A 20,710-nucleotide genomic window follows, 5' to 3' on the forward strand; every position below is an offset into this window, starting at 1 on the left:
CGATATGAGCTTACCGCACGGCTATACAAGTGGTTCATACTACCAACTGCATACTGGAAGGCTGAGAAGCGATCGAACTTTGCAGGCTGACGTCGGATGACACCCACCCCAGCCTATGCAATTCCCTTCCCTGTCTGGCATTAGAAACATTGGGCACTACAATACTACATACCCCCTATATACAGGTATAGCCTGATGAGATGACGCATGCGACTTTCTACGGAGTGCTTTTGAAACGGGTTGCAAACATCGCCTGCGGAATTCTCCGTCTATACTACCTTGCGCTCCCTCCCTTCTCCTAGAGATCCTTCTTATACACAATACCCTACAGCTGTCGACTTGGGCCCTTCAGGGCGCGAGGCCACCGTTACACTGTTGGGCGGAGTGATGGCCATTCCTCGCCATATGCCAAATGCATTGGCAAGTTGCCATCAATATTCACACATGAAACCCCGTCGAGATTACTAATGGGTTCAAATTCACCGGTTCTCTCTATTATTTTACGCTTTCCCCTCTCAGCCGGCTGAATGCATCACAAATTCAACTACGTAGTAGATTACTATCTAATCTGATGAGGCGACACTAGGTGCCGTTGTGAGTGGCTTCTAACTCGCTTTTGCGAAACCCTGTTACAAGAGAGCTACTGTAGCTAGTCAGACACAGTGGTCATCATTTACATGTATGACTTGAAATCTCTTGGATAGATGACAAATGATAGACTGGAGATCTGGTCACGGCTGCTATAGTACAGATACATTGAGATGCAGCCGGGGTCAAAAAGCTCCCCAGCCACCCTTCCATACAACTGGGGCTCAAGGCTAAGAACTACGGAGCAGTAGCAACGGAATTATAACGCTAAAATGGAGCGAAACTCGAAAACAAAGGGGTATTCTTCCTCCCAGGTATTAATATTTCTACACCCCCTCGGCAACGGCCGGGTGAGCAGATACTGTGTTCAAGGACGACTCCGAATTCTGGGACGGCGCAATCATTAGGTGAGATTGCCTGGCCTGTTATCAGATGGATTCGCCAACGTTGCTGAGTCGCATACTGCATGCGATACGGTTAGACACAGGACAGCATCTACGTCTCCAAAGCCAAACCGTTGGGATCAGACAATTGAAAGGGGGGAAAGGGAGGAGTGCATCGAATAACCGATCGTCTGATCTGGAGATCGTTGCCAGGATGAACCATACTTGTACTCATACTGTACGTGCTCGATACTACAAGCATTGTACTCCCAACTTCGTACTCGCTTCACACGCACACATTGAGCACTGGGATGTACATGTGTAGTAGGCACTGCAGCTTCGGCGTGAGATTTACGCTCCGTGCGGCTGATCGTACATAGATGGATCATATGGGCCGATTTCCTGCTGTGAAGGTCCTAGGAGTGGCTCTAATAATTGACTGATAGCCTTCCAAGAAAGACTCTGCTGACCATCCTAGGCTCTTCCATCCTAGACTACACATATTACAGGCCGCATTCTTGAAATAGCGTTGAGCGCCCAAATAGCTTTGATTGGTAGTAATACATTATTTATCGGTCCCCGGATTGAGGGGTTCCTCCCTCATATGGCCCTTAAGCCCATAAACGAGGGGACGATGAGCTTCCAGTTCCCGAGAAATAGCAACGAAACGAAAGCCTTGGGCTGCAGGATGCTTCCAGAGCCTAGAATTTCCATGCCTGTCGGGATCGGGGCCGATGAATTGGCGGATAATCTAAAGAGCGCTGGGGTTGAAATTCTGGCATGATGATGTCAAAGACCCATGGCCATGGCTCCGCTTCCGGCAAAATAGGCCTGCAAACAGCCTGCACAAAGGCTGAAGTCGACTGCTCTGGCAGGCCCTGCAGGGGCTTCTTATTCACACACCAGCCTGATGGGTGATTACTATTATGGGCTAATGGTACTCCGTAAGTGGCCCAGGAGTTGAAGAGCCCCAATAGGTAACCCTCGTGTGTGATGGATCACTAATGGCATCCGGGATTATCGTTCACTCAACACCACAGAGGTAAGCCAGATGCTGCGTGAGTGGTTGTGGCCGTTCTGTAGACGGGGGATTTACAAGTATTTTTAGCCATTTGAAAAGCGCGGCTGTGCCCGTCATATGTCAGCCGGACAATGTGTGATCCTGCATGCAGACATGTCATCAGAAAGTGCGCTTCTGGGGGCACAAATTAGGACGTGTGTAGTTGAGAGGAAATGTGATGTGTAGGAAATGATATGATAAGATGCGAGGAGAAAATTGCAAATGCCACCCTGCGACTCCGTACTCTACGCTTTTCGTACAAAGCTGGTTTAATTAAAAAAGACACGGAGATGGCGAGAGCCTGGAGAAGAAGATCTCTTATTAGTGGAGGGAATATGCCATGTACGGACGATGCGATACGATGGGTGTGGATGTTGGTGTGCGGGTATGTAGGTAGGTAAGAAGTAGCACATACTGTACTACGTTAGTACCACCCAGTAGCCAGGCATGGAAACAGTGAAGTACTGTAGGATCGCTGCAAGCTGGACAAAGGTGCTGCATGACGGCACATACAGAGAGGGAGCCCAAAGGAAGAAGTGTGTGCGACCTTTTGGTTCGACTCGAGGCCGATGATGGGCTGTGGCCGTGCCTAACGTAGCCAACAGAAAATCCAAGAAAAACCCCAATGCCTAGGTACCTAGGCATCTTCTGCACAGAGAGGTACTGCTACTACTAGGCTAGCAATTCACGCACTACTGCGCCAACAGCACGTACTAACTGGATACCTATGCATGGGATGGACGCGGCTTGGCAGAGCATCTGGACGAAATGAATGAGATTGGATTGTTCATGCGTCGCCCCAGCCATTGCCTGTAGGCCAGGCTCTTTGCAAAAACTCACGCCACTTTGTTGGGTCTGTTTTATGAGTTCTTTTCCATGTCTTGGCTGCCTTGGTTTAGACTGAGTTCCATTGAGCTTTATAAGGAAGGGTGTATTTAATTAGGTATTCTCTTCAGAGGAAATATGAGGGGGGTGAATTTTTTTTTTTTTTTCCTGCTGTGTTTTTCGAGTGGGATGCCTCCGATTCATCTGATGCACTGCCTCAAGCGGACCCTTCCAGTCGCTAGCACGAGTAGCATTTCATTTACTTTGGGAAACAGAGATTGGCTGTTCTTACGAGAAGTGTCAAGATTCGAAAGGCATATTACTGCACTGTAGGCATTTCTCGGTAACTGGGATGTTGTGGTAGATTCAATGCAGATTCGAGGCAGGCTAGATCAACTATAGTACTTGTCTACCTAGTACCTACCTAGGTACATGATGTGGTAGCAGCGATATTTTTAGCATGGCTGGCGCATCTTTATTTGACGTCTTATTTTGCGCGTTAGATTTCGCCATGTACGACTGACCTCGAGTGCCTTTTCAGGGCGGCAGTCTTATGTAAGGCAAACCAGTGCGCGCACAATGTGGACAAACTAAGCAGCTGCCATGGGGTTGATGGGCAAGTACAGGGCCATGGCGCAGCTTCCCTTCCCTCGTGCAGCTGCAAGAAGAAGAAAGAGCGACTGAAGGAAGTTGCCCTCCAGGCAGGGAGATAGCGTCTGCGCCGAATCCCTACTCTGACGCCATCGCGGTGATTTGCTCTTTAATCTTTTTCTTCCCTCCTTTACCTCCCCCAGCTCTACACCCTCACCCGTGACCTGCGTCTAGGCGAAGCTCGAAAGGCAGTGCTTCGCGCGTGTCGTCAAGCCAATCTTAACTCCTTGCCGCGAAGCCAGGCGGCGTCATCCTTGGGCATTGACTGGCTTGCGGCCACCAATCACTCCATCGTAGCCCTTACGAGATGCATGAGTAAGTTTGGCCTCGGCTCTGCTTACCATGCTAGATGCTTGCCGACGTGACAGGTCTCTTTTCGTTTCTTTTCCCTTTTGCCTTTTCCCCCAAAGTTTAGCCACTTGGCACTATTAAGGAGGCTCTGTTGACCGTTAGACAAGGGGGGCAAGGGCCGCTGATACGATGCCGTTGGTATTCGTCGCGTGGAAGAGCCGGGTCATCGACGCCGTCTCCAAGTTTTGGGTGATCCCCATGTCAATATGCTACGGCAGATTTCCCCTATTGGGACTGGCATATATGGAGTGCTGCATCGCTCTCATGGAAGGTACTGTAGAGCCGTGTTATTTTCTCTTGCATGCTCCGACTCCGCATACTGACATGGGGGAAAAGTACAGCTCCTTCCTAAGAGAAGAAAAAAAAAAACCACAAAAAGGACACCGAATGTTCGTTACTAGCGGGACTCCACTCCTCTGAACAGCTCTCCTTTTACTCCTATGAGTAACTCTCTCCTGAAACGATGAGCGAGCTTGGTCAGGCCTTGGTGATACACTTTCGCACTCAAGGCAGACACATGCATGTGTATGCACGAAGCACTGCTACACATGGGCGGACAAGTGTGTTCTGAAAGCAGTATCATTTGCAAATCGGTACCGGCATGGATCGGCGGGAGGCTATATCGACCCACCTGCGTGCTGGCGATGGGCTGTGATAACTTTGCATGCGCAGAGTTGCAGTAGCAACCCTCCTGTTTGAATGGCAAACAATAGATGCTGGCAACTCAGGCGCCACTAGAGAAATCGACTGGCACACCGTCGATAGCGCGATTCTCATGCGCCCGCCTTCGTAAAGCGCACTCCAACCCCGCTATTTCGAACTAAATATATGCGACGAGACAAATATCCAAGCCCAGTGGAAGCCCACGCTAGGATATCCTGAGAGCATTGCGGCAGCTTTTCATTCCTTCTGACACTGCAAACAGCGGCTCTAGCCCGCCTACTACCAGTACGAGATGTGTGCAGAGTACGGGAACAGCCTCACTTCAAAAGCATCCCTCCTCGTCGATATGGTTCGCGGACCATACCTCCCATTAGCCACTGAGCCTTACCACATCAACCGCAAAGAACAAGTCTTGGGAAGCCCAATGCTACACTCCAGTTTGATGGGGCCAGCCATGACGCGAAGACAACTTCTTTCATCTCCAATTCGCCATATGCCTACCACCTACCCTTTGAGAGTCACAATATCTCAACTGGGATTCAAATGGGGGCTAGCAACCCGCTCTTTCTCGGACTGTATCCGTCGCTATTCAGGCATATATCAGTTTTGGGAGGGCTAATACGAAATTATACTCGTAATTCGCATCTGATAAAGGAGCAAGGAAGTCGGCTTCGGCCAGGAAGGGTATGTACGCTCCCTGTACCATACACGAAGTACAAGTACCTTTCACTTACCCCCAGGCTCTCCACACGCTTTAATGGCGTCTCCACTTTATATCTATCGTCATCTGAAATCGTACCATTATTTACGGGCAATTTAGGTCAGCGGTAGAGTTCAGAGCATAATACCCTGGTTCATGACGGCTGGGACTCTCTTCCAGCTGGAATAGCTGGAATATGGGCTCCGCGTCGTGCCTGCAGCTGACAATCATATTGTATGCCGTATATGAATGGAGTAGCTACTGCAAGCACGAAAGCGCAACTCATTGCGATCGGAGCATAAGAGATAACTGATATCCCCGCAACAATTTAAAACCACCATAACACAGCAAAATTTCGTGCACGCAGCACTTCATACTCTATTGTCTATTGTACAGTCAGAAATATACAGTATGCTACTACAATAGGGCCACAACGGGCAAGCACATGGTATGGAATCTTAGGCTGCACTGCTACTGGTAATAGTTTTATACGAAGTACGGAGCAAACGACCCAATGCCGTGCTCGACACGACGCAGATTCTTTTTATAACACGCTTCGATTTGTTCCTAGATCGCCCACGAGGAGTCGAAAGATCTCGCTTCGAATGACAAGGACAAGGGACGGTCCGGCATCATCAGTTTGGGACGTGCTAACTGGGGACTCTGACAACTTTGTCTTGCGGTCGACAGCAGTGCTGCCGCCTCGCAGCGGTCAGATTTGTTCGATTCTCGGCCAACTTGGGTCTAGATTGGCTATTAGCCGCGTTTGCTCGCGAGTTGGCCGAAGGGGGTGCAAGGATCATGCAAGTTTAAGTCACTTGCTCCATACCATACATGCGCAGCCACCGAAACCGAGCGCCGACCTTATCGAGTTTGCATCTTGGCGCTGAGAACATGCATATGCATACCTGTACGCATGTACGTGTGTATGCGCACGCGCGTGTTGTATGTATATGCAAGCCTTCAGAGGAATCACACGGCCAAGGACAGCTAAAACGCACTGGCAGCTTGCTGGAGCTTCGCAGTGCAGTCCCTCTTCCTATGTCTCTCTTTAAATCGCGCTATAAGCAATTCTTTTTAGTGACCTTGAAAGTATCCCGGGGTTATCTACCCCAGTACAGCCTAGGCTTACAGGCGTGAATTGAATCGGCTGCCTGGTGCGATTAAGTGACAGCTTTAGTCCAATGCCACGGAGACGGTGACAGCAGCTGCGTTTAGTTAAGCAGCTCAAGAGACAGAGAAGGGGCCTGCCTGGAATACCTTGTTCCCTATTGGTCTTCGACATATCCCCGTTCATCGGCTCATTTTTTGCACATGCGAGTACCCATCAGTCGACAAGCTGACATTTAGAGATTGGCGGGTATCGGCGACCATCATCTGCGTCGGTGATCTATCCGTGTTTCGCGATTGGTCTGCCCTAGGCCCCTTTATCTTCTTCTGGCAGTGCTGAAAGTTGTTGATCGTGGCTTTCGTGGCCTCAATTCACTCCTCTTCTGGTGGATTAGAAGATTACACAGTCACTCCCGAAGCAGTTGATGGGCCGTGCCGCGCCGACGCTGCTTTGATTGCCCTCTGGTATGTGGACTAAAACAACTGGTACATGCAATGAAAGTGCCTATTCGTGAATCCCATGTGACTTAACATCATTTCTGCCTAGCCATGCGGCAATTCCAGGGAAGCGAATCCCATCTTGCTTATAGTTTTACACTACCGGGACGATGAGCCTGGTGCTTCGGGGTTCATCCGCGCGAATTATCGGTGATGTGAGGGAGAGTGAGAGGCATCTGCCAAGCCAAGGCATGAGAGTTATACAAGTACGAAATAGAATATGGAGTCGTGCTGGCTAGGTATCTTAGACCTTAGGACTCGTACGCTACCTCACATCTAGAGATAGCGCTCTATGTTTGACGGCGTTTGCTACCCCCAGAGCACGCACAGCGTGGTAGAATTGAGTGCGTCTGGGTAACATCTCCACTTCAGTCTGGTGTCGACATTTCCTCAAGACGCCCCTTTCCTAACCCCGGCCTAGGATATAACTGCCGGCCGCTTACGCGCGCAGCTACATCACATCGGAGCACCGTATTAGCCCCATCTGAAAGCATCATATCACATCTGATAGATTCCTTGATATCCTTGCTGAGAACCTGGTGGCCTGAGCCTGATACAGAGCCACACCCTCTGCGGGCCTTTTCTTCTTTTTCGTTTGCTCCCCTATGCTCGATTCCGCCTGTACAAACCCCCCTACCCTTGCTATTCCTTCTCTTTTGGCCAAAGATTGGTACGGAGTAGTACTGCTGCTTGTACATAGTATGGAGAAGGCATATTTGCGAGTCTATCAAGCAACTCACACTAGCACACACGCCTAGGAATGATTCTGACGGGCGTGTACAAAGCACCCTGTGCAGTTTGATCCTTTCACAAGAGGGCCCAGAACGTGGCAATGTTGTCTATCTATTGCACTCCTGACGTTTCCCCATCCCCTTGTAACTCTTCCGAGATGGTACTAATTAGTAGCTTTTGCGGGCGATAAACGGAGCGGTTTCAGCATTGCTGAGGTCAAGAACCGGCGATGATGCGGGTGCGTCGCGAGAATTTATCCAGATTGTTGGTAAGGTATTACTACCGCCACCATTACATACGCACGGAGTAGCAAGATGTGAGATCGCCATAGTGTGCTACACCACTAAAGCACGCCTATTGATGAATTACCAATAGAAATATGGGGTACATGGCAACTGATCCGTACCCATTGCCAATCCGAGACACGGAATCTAAATGGAGCGGCCAGATGGACAACCTCCAGCCGCTAGTGTGCGTTGCGAGGCTCTAACATTACTAGCTGCGAGAAAATCGTACGATTTTCACCCGGCGTGGGGAAAGAGCCATGTCTGTCCGAGAATGTCTTTGAACTTTTTGGTCGTCCTTCTTCCCCCGTCAGTGCTACAGCTCCTCCGGACACCGGCAGCCCCCAAAGAAGCATCGTGTGCAGTGCTGATGTGTCCGCTGGAAGCCGCTCCCTTGGCACTAACAGCGATATCTCGGCTTTGGTAAGGGGTATCCTCGAAATCGGCTTTGCCGAAAAGGTCTGCTTGGGTCAAGGATGGTCAAGGATGCTGGCCGAATTTTGAGATCAGTTGTCGAGGGACCCTGGCAGAATCTTTGGCCAGCAGGTGTTGAGAAAAACTAGGGTGGGCCTCGATGGTACTGCCCGCTGTCAATGATGCCGATCGCATAAATCTAGCCGCACTGTACTTCGTTACAAGAACGTTGACTAACTCAAGTGGACTGAGAATGGAGTGCCGGTAGGAGAAAAAAAAAACATAGAGGGCAGCTTGACGTGGACAAGCAATTTGCGACGGGTGGCCACTTTTTCTGTTTGGAGGAGTAAACAGTTCATGCGATCGTCGATCGTGTGACTTGTCCGCGCCTGGCCATCGGGGGGGTCCCTTTTTTTCTCCTTCTCTGGAAGCGAAGCGATCTCTATTTGCAATTTAGAGCGCGCCACTCCTCCCACTCCCACTACGGTCTACTTGATCATATATCTAAAGCAGCCGTCTCGCCCCATATCGGGCCAAGCCACGATGCCAAGGGAGAGGCAGAAAACGGTTACGCGACCCAGCCTTTTGGCCATGCATTAAACGTAATCTCGTCCGCGACATTGGAGAACGGGGACCCATCGAGACAGATGGGGACTACAGTATGGAGAAAATAGAAGACGAAGAGAAGGATGAAAAAACTCCCAGATTAGGGCATAGGTAAGTTAATTAGTGTTTGCCTTGAAGAAAGTAGGTGTAGTACCTACTCCATATTGACAGCTAATAAGAGGCGTGCAATTGTCGGCATTTCTTCCGCCGTCTGGCAGCGGAGCTTAAACAACCGTGCGTCGCATTAGAGATGATACATGCATAGTACGGAGTTACATGATCATGCTCTATGACATCAAAATTGTCTTCGTTTTTTTACTTCTCTTCTAGTCCCCTCCCCCGCCCCTTTTTTTTCTTCACTGTTTTGCTGCCTACTTGGTGATAGTACTATGGATATTACCTACTACTGTACAGTATACTATGGAGAGAAAATGCTGCCAAGATGGCTTACGGGAAGGGGAGCGAGCATACTGGGTATACGAGTAATGTCCAGCTCGCAACGGGGTCGCGGGAGCTCCGGGTCGCGTTGAATCATCATGACCAGGCATAAACTCGGCTGATTAGCTGATATAAGAGACCAGAAAAAGGCCGACGTTCACAGCGTGTTGTCTGATGGGTAGCATAGTAAGCATGCAGCTAACAGCACTCACTTACTAAGGCGGTGAGACGTCTGGAGTACGAAATACGGTTCACAGGCGGCTGTCCGCTCAAAGGCAATTGCCCAAGCGACTAGAGTACCTCAAAGTGGTAAATACGATTAACCTAATAATACCCTTTCCATCACTTTTTGGTTTCCTCCTTGGCAGATCGCTTGCTTTGACAAAACAAAGATCTATCTAGGCATTCACTCGCAGCAAGCAAGAAGTAGCTGCATATAACGTATATCGTGCAATTTCTCATATATATATATGACATATCATCGTATATCGGCACACTTGATCCGAATCTAAAGATCCCATTTCAAGCTGTAATAGGTATTACTTTCACAAATTCATTGTCCCGTTCAAGGGTAACCGTCTACTGCTGCTCCCAACGTAGAACTTGTACGCGCCCTGCTGTAGTTGCCATTTCTGCCTCTCAACGCTCCAAACGCTCAAATCCCTTCTCGTGAGATGGAAAGTTACTGTTTCCGACTGGTTAGGCTGTAAGAAGGGCTTTTCAAACCCACGAAGTTGCTTCTCTGGGGCTCCTGGAATTCCAATGTAAAGCTGCGCTACTTCTGCGCCGGCAAAGTTGCCTGTGTTTTTGACATTTGCGCTGACGGTGGCGATTGCATCCCAGAGATCGGTTTGCCCGCCGCTTACTATGGGACCTCCCGGCCAGGGATATGTATTTGCCCCCTCGATGTAGTTGATCGATATGTCGGAATATGCAAAGGTCGTGTAGCTAAGTCCAAAACCGAACTCGTATCGAGGCTCAATGCCCTTTTTGTCAAAATAGCGATAGTCGAGATATATTCCTTCGTTAAAATCGGCCTGAGGGAAATTCACGAATTCGCCCTCCGGCTGTGCCGGATCAAGCACTTTGCCATAGTCGGATTCATTTTTCGCAACCGTGTATGGAAGTTTACCTGAGGGGCTTGTGTCTCCAAAGAGGAGTGAAACGAGCGCAGGGCCGCTCTCTTGGCCTGGTAGATGGGCGAATATGACTGCTGTAACATTTGGATGATCAATAAAGCCGTCGACTAGTCGAGGTCCTGCATTGTGGAAGATGACAACTGTCTTGTTACACTGATCCGCCACCGATTTGATTAATGAATCCGAATAGTCATCTCGAATAGCGGGACGATCGGACCCTTCACTGGCCCATGCATTACCAAAAACGATACAGGCATCAGAACTAGGCTCAATAGATGGCCTATCGGAGATGAAGTCGTTGAATATGGCCGTGCCATCTTGGTAGGCCCTCATCTTCAAGGCTTCGAATGGAGAGACGGCGAGTGCCGGCGTGATAGCGCCAGAACCACCGCCGCCGAACATAGTACCATTTTCACCGAATACCGAGAGTCCATTCACTGAAATATAGTTAGAATTAAGCGGTTCCTGGCCTGTGATCCAATTTTGACTGAGTAGCACACTAGAGGACGGGTTAAAGTCGTCTGGAGTCTTGGCTGAGTAACCAAAGAGGGACAGCATGCGAGGTGACTTCAAAGGCAAGGTGTTCTTGGTGTTCTTGACGAGAACGTGGCCTTCAATAGCACCATTAAGGAGTACTGGAGCGGCAGCTGGATCTCGTCCATCCACAATCTCATGAGGGTCCAGGACACTGGAAGGCATGCCAATTCCAGGCTTTGGGAAGTCCTGGTCTTGATTAAATTGATACCAAGAAGCGATGACTCTAGATGCGTGTCAGCGTATGTAAACTCCAACATTCGGTACCACCATTACCTCATTGCCATATCAGTCACTCGAGACTCGGCCAATGAACCATTCTTCACGGCTTCAATGAGATGATCGCCCCAGAAGCCACCATTTGAAGGCATGGCTACATCGAGGCCAGCTTCTGCAGTAGCAACCCCTGCGTGCTGAGCACCCCAGTCAGAAACAACAAACCCCTAGATTCGAATATTCGATCAGTATTGCCATAATAGTAGCAAAAAGCAGTGAAGAAGCGAGAAACGGGGGCTTCTGCCTGAAATTTTACTTACCTGAAAGCCAAGTTCGGTCTTGAGAAGACCATTTAAAGTCTTGCTATTGGAGCATCCATAGGAGTTATTGACCCGTTGATAAGAACACATGATGTTCCCGCTACCTGCTCTTACAGCATCCTGGAAAGGCCTGCAAAAAAGATGGACAGTTAGTATTTAGTTCTGGATGGACTTTGCAAAGGCGGAAATGCCTACCATAAGTATACTTCATGAATTGTTTTATCATCAATGTTGGAAGATACTGCGGAGATATTTCCTTCTGGATTCCGGTTGGTTTCTTGTTCGTTGCCGATATAATGCTGCAAATATACCAAACATCAACACTGTCCATTTCAATTCTCCTTGGAAATGGCAGATAGTTGCGTAAAGATGACGACTTACCTTGGTACTGGTGATAACACCCTGCCCCTGTATGCCAGAAACAGTCTGAGAAACCAAAGCCCCAGACAGCCACGGGTCGACAGAGAAGCCTTCCCAGTTTCTGCCTCCGCGTACGATACGCCAAGCAGGGCCAACGACGGGGCCAAGCAGGACGTTGACGCCCTTTGTCTTGAACTCACCACCCATGGCAGTGCCACGCCGGAAAGCCAAGTCCTTGCTCCAGCTACACCCGTGGTTAGCATAAAAGCGTTCCTCGATTTAAACGTTGAAGCTTTAAGACTAGAAAGGACAAGTTGGGCAAATTTCCGTACCTGGCACCAACGTGAATTCCACTGGGAAAGCCACTGACAAAATCTGTGTTACGAAGGCCATTACCAGCATCGCTGAGGCACATTCCTGGAAAGTGTAGACGCTCGATGGCAGGAATATTACCAGAACATGTGGAATCCTTTGTGACGCCTGCCGTCAAATTAACCTATAGAAAGGGTTAAAAGGAGTTCAGAATCATTTTTGATACCTTGTTGGATTCTAGTTGGGTCTCTCTGCCTTACCTTTTCTTCCAGAGTCATCTGGCCGACTAGAAGTTTCGCCTTTTGAAATGCGGCTTCCCACTCGTTGCCGCCAACCATTTCAGCTAATTTAACGATAGCATTAGCATTATACCGAGAGAGACCATTTCCTTCCACAAGCCAAGTCTGGTGCAACCTACGCGATGGATAAACTGGCGGCGACTGGCCATAAAAGTGAGAATCGTCCGTAATGACATCCTGGGCGGCGCTTATCAACTGCGCCAGGCCCGCAAGCAGGACGGCCTGCTTGATAGCAACCATGATTTTGGCTCGATCGCAACAAAAATAGGTATCAATACTGGTGATAATCGTAGAGCCGTAACCGGCAATGCGCGTTCTAAAATGTAGAGCAACTGGAATCGGGAAAGAATCACTCGCTCGCTTGCAAGCTTAAAAAGATCAATGCCTCGTTAAAACAGAGTAAGACAACGAGCTGTAACGAGTTTCACTATTGCGAATTCCAACTCTGCAAGTTATAAACCAATGCCATGTCGCGCAGCAAAGATGGCGAGAGCAAAAATGACGAGGATGAAGAAGGAAAGGAACTGAAAGAGACGCGACAAGGGGTAGGGGGGGAAAATTGGTCGATTGTTGATGCTACTGTAGTTTCTTCCAAGACATGCATTGAAAAAGGCTCCCTTTCTTTACCATCTCCTCACAAGACGGGCTGCCTCAATCTCCGCATCCCCATGCAGAGCTCGGGTGACCTCCTCATCCACTGACAAAGTGGGCGGTAGCTTCTTTTGCTCGGCTAGCTACGAGTACCCGCCAAATAATAGAGAGGGAAAGAGAAGGAGAGAGAGAAACCGGTCGCTGCTACGGAGTACATCCGAGTCGAATGCAACCGCAACCGGCAGTGTGTTGCCATGCAACGCGCCATTGTTGCTGTTTATGGGCTTGCTCATCCGGTGGTGGCTGCTGCCTTCCCCGCAAAAAGAATGCGGGAAGGAAGGACGAAGAGCATTATAGCCCGATTGGCGAGCCTGGCGAGGGGACCAGGCCAATGGGCGCCCAGCTTGGCGGTTTATCCGTGTGGGGCCATGATGACGATATGGTGCCTTCTCGTCGATGACGGTGAAGATGTCTTGTGCGACCGTGATGGTCTTTTTATGGAGCAAACACGAGATGTTGCGCGCTGGTAATGTGGAAAGGGAAAAAGCCAGTATATATACTAATCTATGGAGATGTACCTGGGTATTATGAGTGGTATGAAGAGCAAAAAGAGAAAGAATAAAAAATGATAAGCGAGTAGCAATTGCACGTTTCGATCGTGCGACCTCCGGGTTATGAGCCCGGCGCGCTTCCACTGCGCCAAATTGCTTTGTGACTTGCTTGAGTTAGGGCGGGCAGTAATTGGCTCAAGAAGCTACAGCCAAAATCGAGCAAACCGAGTCTTGCGAGTACAGCAACTCTGCCAACTACAGTAGGTATATTCCAGCGCTGCATTCTTTCATTTTCAAGGCACTCTCCAAGTATTAAATTTAATAGCCAACTTTTGCACATGAGCGATTTAAGAGGGGTCGCATAAATGCATCCAAACTTCTTTAGCCTCCAGCATCAAAATATTCATTAGCTAAGCTTCAAACAGCATCTTCTGCCTATCAATCTGCCTGGTGCTACCAAGCCGCCGCCGCGCCATCTTCACATCAAACGAGAAAAAAGTAGAGCAATAAGCGTTCTTCTCTGAACATGTCCACTTGATATTGCAGATATACAAAGTCAAGTAACCAAAGGGGGAAAAAGAAAATAAGAAAAGAAGAGTTAGGTATCACTGAAGAAGGGTTTAAAAAAATATAACAAATCCACCAATATCTTTCTTTTATCCAAAAAAGATGCCCTGGTTTCCTTTTCCCCCTCTCTTTCTCGTTCCACTTCATATCATTCCCTCTTCACTTCACTTCAGTCTTGATAATGTGCAACTCAAACCACACATCTTGCTGCCTTTTCCCCAAGCCTGCAAAGATCTCCTTTCCTCCCCCTATTTGACCACGACTATAATATTAAAGGAAACAAAGAAAAATAAATAACAGTAAAATAGAGTAAAAATACGGAAGAGTGTGACATATCCCCGCTAATGTATATATGGTAAGACAAAACAACGTAAAATGCAGCCGAGAGCTTTACTGCCAACGAATAATGAAGGTGAAAGCCGTAAGATGCCGTAATCATGCATGAAGAGGCGCCGGAGTCGATTTGGGCAGCCTAAACCGAGGAATCAACTCGTCTGTGTTGGTTGAATCAAAAATCGACACCCAGGCAGATAATAAATAGAAAGAAGAGGTTAGGCGACAATAATAATAATCAGTACTTTGGCAAATTGAAGGCCGCTTCAAATAAGTAACCTGAAAAAGAGTTGGCAAAAGGTTCTCAGCGCGGTGCAAAACGAATTAAACAAAGACGATGAACTGGGGTGTTTATAGTATTAACTTTTTGAGGTTTCTCTGAATAATCATGTCCTGCACGGAACCCATTGTGATTTTCAGCAAATTTGTGTCAGTGGCGTTGGTGAAGTGGCCGTAAATCTCCTTCTCGGGGTTTCTGCTTAACGCGCGGAATTTATCGAGGAAGTATTTGCTGGCTGCTTTGTAGTCGTCTTCAGGCCCGTGGTAGTCGGTGAAGCCGTATTTGGAGATCGGGCTCTTGGGCAGCTTCTCCTTGAAGAGATCCATCTTGTTGAGGAAAAGGATCAACGACGTCATGGCGAACCAATGTGAGTTGGAGATGGACTCCCACAGCATCAGAGCTTCGTTCATTTGGTTCTGTAGCCGTCTGCGTTAGTTCATGTGCCGCATTTACTTTGTATTCGCTTGGGCACTTACGCCGTCCTTATCTTCCACAAGGCACTGGTCATAACCACTGATAGCAACGAGGAAGAGCAAGCAGTTGACATTCTCAAAGCAGTGGATCCACTTCTTTCGTTCTGACCTTTGGCCGCCGACATCAAACATGCGGTATGTCAACTGGCCTAAATCAAAGACAGTTTCTATGATGCCTGTGGTTCTCAACCGAGAGCGGAGTAAGTCCTGGTCATTCGGTACATAACCGTCGGCCCATATCCGGTCGATATCGGTCACGAAGCTGAGCTAGGGTTAGTCGTGGCTATACATGTATTCAGAGCGACATGATAATGAAATAAAAATGAATGAAAAAACCTCGCAGTGGTTACTGGAGCGTCAAAGGGAAGGCAGAATATAAAACTGACTATGTGAGATTGTCATGCAGAGCGTATTCGTTGCCTTTGGCAATTGCGGCCATTACACCACTGTCTTGCCATAGCAATTTGATCGGCTCCAAGTAATCCTCGGGCATCTTGCTGTCTGGGCTGATTTCGCTATCAACCAAAATGTGCGCCATGTGTTTCTATAAATAAAATTTGTGTTAGTAGGTTTCATCGCCACGATCCGTGTAGTACGCCATTGCTCCTTCTCAGGCTACATCCAGCATCCGCGAACGACGTGACACAAGAATAAGCTTGCGAAGAAGGCATATATATATATATATATCATATCAAGTGCCTGGGCGTCGCAACAGGAGGTAAAGCTACTAACCTCGTTATCAGGACTGTCATATTCGAATCCCATCTCGTTCATGGCCTCGGAGATGGTCTTGAATGACTGAACAATGTTGTTGAAGATGACTGGCTTGAAATCTAGCCTCTCGTTTTTGTTGAAGCCTTGAGCATATATGAGCTTCATCTGCTTCAGGATGGTAGATTTCCCTGATTCTCCAGCACCTATAAAGACGATCCGCGTTAGCATATTGGATATTACGACGCCAATCAGTAATGCGTCTTAATCCAGTTCTCTTGCTGCTCTCTCAGCATATCCTTTTCCAACATATTCCTCTTTCTTTTCCCCACCTCTTCTTCCCCCCCTCCCTTATTTAATGTGATTGATTTAAGGCTGACGCCGAGATAGTGGGCGTATGACAATCAAGACTTACCCAACAGCAACAGCTTCACCTCCTTAGCCATGCGCTTCTCATCCTGGCGCAGGACCTTATCCAGCTCTCGAGAGTGAGCCTCGCCATCCTCGTTCTTATTCCGAGCCCCGAAGCACATCGTGGTGTTGTGTGGCCAGAGATTGGCCGTCGTCGTGATCAAATGCCGGTAGGAATATGCCAAAGCCGAATTGCCGTGGAGTCGCGTTCACGGAAATAGCGATTTGCGGAAAGTCTTCAGCCAACAAGTAGCAGACCTTTCCTTTCGATTTCGTGTTCAGAAAAAAATTTTTATTGCGCGCAATCGTGTACGTCCGGGACGTCACGATGACAACTGCAAAAAGACCGTTCGTTTAGCGACCAAGGTTGCTGGCGTACTGCAGCAAACGACGCTATGGAAGTGAAAAGCGGTGCTTCCAAGGCTGCCTCTCTCGCTTTTGACCCCTTTGTTTCGCGATGGTGGTCAATATGCTGCGCGAAAAGCCCCTGTCAATCTCAAGGTCCCTGTCGACCCGTCGCTTTGCACGAGTAACGTCCGTCAATCGTCGCTGTTCGTCGTCGATCGAAGTGAAGGGGATCAGGGCACAGATGGAGAAGCGAAGAAAGGCCGTACGGAAGAGCAATTCAACCGAGCAGGGCCACAACCAAGATCAAGCTTTCCAGCAACTGCGTACTGTACCGTACTAATGAGATGGGCAGCGGCGGAAAAGTGGCGACCGACGGGTAAGGTTCAGACGAGGAAAAAGAGAAAAAGAGAAAGGAAACGAGAGATGCGAAGATGCGGCAGAATCGGGATTTGCTCGTCCCCATCCACAGCAGCCGGGGATGGCCAAACGCAACCGCCTGTTTCTGCTCTCGGGGGATGGATTTCTTACAGCAGGAGTCCAACGAACCTGTATTGAGCAAGCTGCCGCTGAAGCATGGCATTTGGCATGGGGGTCCCTGGGAGGCTCCGCCCTATTCAATGTGCCAGCATGCAGCGACCAGGGCCCATTTTAGTGTCTGCTGCAGCCGAGCCTGCCATCGAGCTTCTGTTCGAGACACCAAGACGCTCTAGCGGCCTTCGATGGCGCACTGCTGGGGGGGGCAAATAAGGGGCTCTTGGTGGACTCGCCAAACCGGTACCTGGATGCTACTCGGCCGAAAACCAGAGGATACTTTGAAACGGCGCGAAATTAGGGGCACCTGCAGCGCGCATTGGCAGCATTGGGATAGTATCGCCTCAGCTGGCTCTGCGTAGTGCCAAAGTTCCTCAACGCAAGTCAAGAGCTGAGTAGACAGTACTGTCACTTATGCAGGTCGGCGCTGAGTTGGGTCGTATCGGCTACTAACTTATGGCATGCCATTTGCAGCAAAGCGCACTCTACGGGAGCAGCGGGACAGAGACGGCCGAAGTCGCCAGTACCAGACGGGCCAAAGTCGTTGCCATGGCCCAGGTACACGATACCTCCGGCGACACACTCCGCACAGCTATTGACCTGCTGTGCCACCTGAGCTCCTCATCTTCAACTCCATATTAGTGGTCCCTGCATGCAGCGCACACGTTTTTGCACACCAACTTCATTGTGGTGACTACCAGAATGGCGGATCGAGACGACTCGTGGCATGGGCGTGGCATGACATGAAGGATACTGGCTATCCCTGCAGTATGGCTGTCTGGTTGGGCGATGCGGAGACGCGTTGTGGTATAAAAAGAGAAGAGAGAGACGAAGAAAATTTTGCCGAAGTGGAATAGGAAATACGTAAAAGTATATAGAAGATGGGAAAAATAGCAGTAGTGGCTTGTGTACGAGTAAGAGCCACGAAAATGGTTCCACTGTAGGTACGAATATCGCATGCTCACAGCAATATACTTGTAGGTCTTGTAGGCAGTCTTTTGCCATCCTGATGAGTGCACAACACATCGCACTGGCAGCAAGAATCCTGCTTTTTTTCGAGCACTTCATCTGCGGCCATGTGCATGTACGACGTGAGCATGGACCAAGAACACACAGAGTCGGCCGCAGCCTGCTGACGAGCCCGATTCGCAGGATTCATGCGCTGCTACTTTGCGCTGCTACCCAAGACGACAAACTACTCTACCTACTAATGGGGGACGGCAGCGCCACCACAAAAAGAAAACAAGAGAAGCGAAAAAAATTCGTGTTTGATAGCAGTAGTAGCAATACATACCAGATCATACCATACTGCGAGCATTGCGGTGCACTAGTCGGGCACCAAGCAATCAATATCCCCATCCCAAGACGTCCGAGTTTGCACCGCTTGACTCAAAACCCAGTCGACCACAAGCTGTTCTACGGAGTGCAGCAACACAATCGCCCTTGCTTCTCGGGATATGGAGCGGTAGTGGTGATGGTGCTAGTGCTAGCATTTTTCTGCAGCGTGGTGTGGCTTGATGCGGGTAAGCATGAAGATATCGGCTATATGTTATGTAGGGAGGAACTAGCCCTTTGGTTCGATTTGGGGTTTTAAGATAAAAGTGACATCTGATGACGAAGGATGCAGCTCAATGCCCATAACGTCAGCGTTCCACTAGCCAACCTCGTCCGTCTCAGCCACTGGAGATTCGAAACCGCGTGGCTGTTTTTCTAAGATATCCTGAGCGTTTATAGTATAGCATGCATAAACCTCCTTCAGAAAAAGAAAGAGAAAAAGAAAATTCCGGTTTTACTTTTGCAAGTGAAGAGACTTGCTTGACACAGCCGTGGCAAAAGGCGGCCCGTGCCAGGGGAGGCTCTCCGCCCTTCGCGTGCTGAGTGGAGTTTGGTGATGGTACATGTAAATGCTACACACGGCATGTAATGTAGGAGGTATACACAATTTGTAGTTTGGTTCAACTTTTTTAAGAGCATGTCAGAGCTTGCTAATAATCAACGACTACGACTCGTACTAGTACCAGGTATGTACACTACAACTATGTAGTTTCTATGTGTGCTAGTGTGAAAAAGGACAGCCGGTTAATGTCCTATCCTTAGTGTGAGCCGCCTCCTCTAATAATAATTAGTCTGGGTTCTTTTTGCATACGAGCCGCCATAGCACAGCTGCGTGTATCCGTACATACAGAGTGGCTCCTGTTGTAAGAACTGCTGCTATACGCGGCAGTTTAGCGTGCTGCATGCTAAACTGCAGTACCTGCTAGGCAGGTAGCGGCGATGATCCCTTCTGGATCGTGAGTGAGGCCCGAGATAACACTCCGTTTCTCAACGGCGCGGCGCCCGCCTAATGTCATTCGCATTCCAGTCGGTGGAGGCATCGGCCGCAAACGGAGATTTAAGGTTTCCATTTGTCTCGCATCCAACCTCCGCCCGCCTCGTGGCTTCCAAGACACTGGAGCTGTACCGTGGCTCGGCAGTTTGAGGAGCCGTGGGTGAGGTCGCAGAAGAGGAGGACTAATCAAGGTGGCACTGTTGCTACCTTGCTTTGGAGGCGGTCCTCCCGCAAGCCTTGTATATCAAGCAGTGGCATTTCACACCCACTCAGCCATTGATAGCCCAAGTTTAGCAAGTAGCACTTGGGTAGGTAGGGCATGAAGACATGTGCGAGTAAGTATCCGTGCAGAATTGTAGTATAGACTCCACTTGCTACGAGGTGTGTAGGACAAGTAACGGCTTATGTACATACATATAGTACTTGAAAATCAAGCTCACGAATACCCATCTTATTTCATGGGTATGCAAGTGATTTGTAGCATTCTTTGCATTGCGTAGGGGCTTGAACCTGGGTTGATATCCTATAGTAGTGCGTACTTTGCATTGCCGCAGGACGATCTTCTGGCCAACATTCTCCTGGCGAGCGTGTAATTACGAGTACCTATGTTTTGCCAGGGCTGGCTTAGTAACAGTGAGTCTAAAAATGCCTCGTTGGGTAAGTGCAATATACAGAATGCTGGTAGCAATAGTATGGAGTACTTACTCTGTCGTATTGGCTCCTGTATCTGGTATTGTTTGAAGCCACTAGCGAGTATTGGCAGTCCCTACTAAAGAATTGACTCGGTTGTATTCCGTAGCAAGCCGGATATGTTCCCGCTGTCGCTCATGGCTCAGCCCGGGCCTTTGAGTCCAGCCCAGCTGTGCCGTTGCAGCATGTACATTAGTATGGCAAACAGGCAAACAAGCGGCAAACAAAAACAGCAAGCCACCAACCTCTTTCTGGGGTTGTGCAACCCTCCCTCACGCACCTTTTGGCTCACCTGGTGCGTTGCTGCCAACTGCCAGGCCTAGTCACCTGTCAGCTTTTTTCTTTTTCTTTTCCTCTTCCCGCCCCCAGTCTCGAGGCCTCATTTGCTCAGCGGCACAGGAAACCGCGTGGC

General features: G+C 49.0%; 4 protein-coding genes and 1 non-coding gene across 5 annotated transcripts; 2 read left to right on the top strand and 3 right to left on the bottom strand.

Moving 5' to 3' along the window:
* Nucleotides 1-4,813: 4,813 nt before the first annotated feature.
* On the top strand, nucleotides 4,814-5,140 carry TrAFT101_003500 (uncharacterized protein; the record flags this gene model as incomplete). The annotated part of the gene is made up of 1 exon (XM_024907364.2): nucleotides 4,814-5,140. The coding sequence occupies one exon, from the start codon at nucleotides 4,814-4,816 to the stop codon at nucleotides 5,138-5,140; it is 327 nt and encodes a 108-aa protein (XP_024766736.1).
* A 2,800-nt stretch (nucleotides 5,141-7,940) lies between these two features.
* TrAFT101_003501 (uncharacterized protein) lies at nucleotides 7,941-8,349 on the top strand (the record flags this gene model as incomplete). Its single annotated transcript, XM_066126908.1, has 2 exons — nucleotides 7,941-8,032; nucleotides 8,061-8,349. 2 exons carry the CDS (start codon nucleotides 7,941-7,943, stop codon nucleotides 8,347-8,349), a joined length of 381 nt encoding a protein of 126 aa, XP_065983015.1.
* Nucleotides 8,350-9,638: 1,289 nt separating this feature from the next.
* On the bottom strand, nucleotides 9,639-13,331 carry TrAFT101_003502 (uncharacterized protein). Its single transcript, XM_024899047.2, has 8 exons — nucleotides 12,603-13,331; nucleotides 12,445-12,527; nucleotides 12,205-12,368; nucleotides 11,894-12,116; nucleotides 11,708-11,811; nucleotides 11,513-11,642; nucleotides 11,253-11,419; nucleotides 9,639-11,202 (listed from the first exon to the last, which is right to left on the bottom strand). Exons 1-8 carry the CDS (start codon nucleotides 12,721-12,723, stop codon nucleotides 9,849-9,851), a joined length of 2,346 nt encoding a protein of 781 aa, XP_024766735.1. The 5' UTR covers nucleotides 12,724-13,331; the 3' UTR covers nucleotides 9,639-9,848.
* A 380-nt stretch (nucleotides 13,332-13,711) lies between these two features.
* TrAFT101_003503 lies at nucleotides 13,712-13,783 on the bottom strand. The gene has a single exon. It is a non-coding gene; the product is annotated as a tRNA-Met (tRNA).
* Nucleotides 13,784-14,876: 1,093 nt separating this feature from the next.
* Nucleotides 14,877-16,522, bottom strand: GNA2 (G-Protein alpha subunit; the record flags this gene model as incomplete). The annotated part of the gene is made up of 5 exons (XM_024903201.2): nucleotides 14,877-15,221; nucleotides 15,282-15,540; nucleotides 15,665-15,822; nucleotides 16,011-16,195; nucleotides 16,405-16,522. The coding sequence occupies 5 exons, from the start codon at nucleotides 16,520-16,522 to the stop codon at nucleotides 14,877-14,879; spliced, it is 1,065 nt and encodes a 354-aa protein (XP_024766734.1).
* Nucleotides 16,523-20,710: the final 4,188 nt, after the last annotated feature.

Source organism: Trichoderma asperellum, chromosome 2, assembly GCF_020647865.1.
Source record: "Trichoderma asperellum chromosome 2, complete sequence".
Classification (NCBI taxonomy): domain Eukaryota; kingdom Fungi; phylum Ascomycota; class Sordariomycetes; order Hypocreales; family Hypocreaceae; genus Trichoderma; species Trichoderma asperellum.

Bases quoted from the DNA above. Each gene is read 5' to 3' on its own strand.
- TrAFT101_003502 (XM_024899047.2), bottom strand. From the start codon at position 12,723: ATGGTTGCTATCAAGCAGGCCGTCCTGCTTGCGGGCCTGGCGCAGTTG. The intron at 12,117-12,204 runs GTACGGAAATTT...CCACGGGTGTAG, and splicing joins GGAATTCACGTTGGTGCCAG to CTGGAGCAAGGACTTGGCTT. The intron at 11,203-11,252 runs GTAATGGTGGTA...ACACGCATCTAG, and splicing joins GTGACTGATATGGCAATGAG to AGTCATCGCTTCTTGGTATC.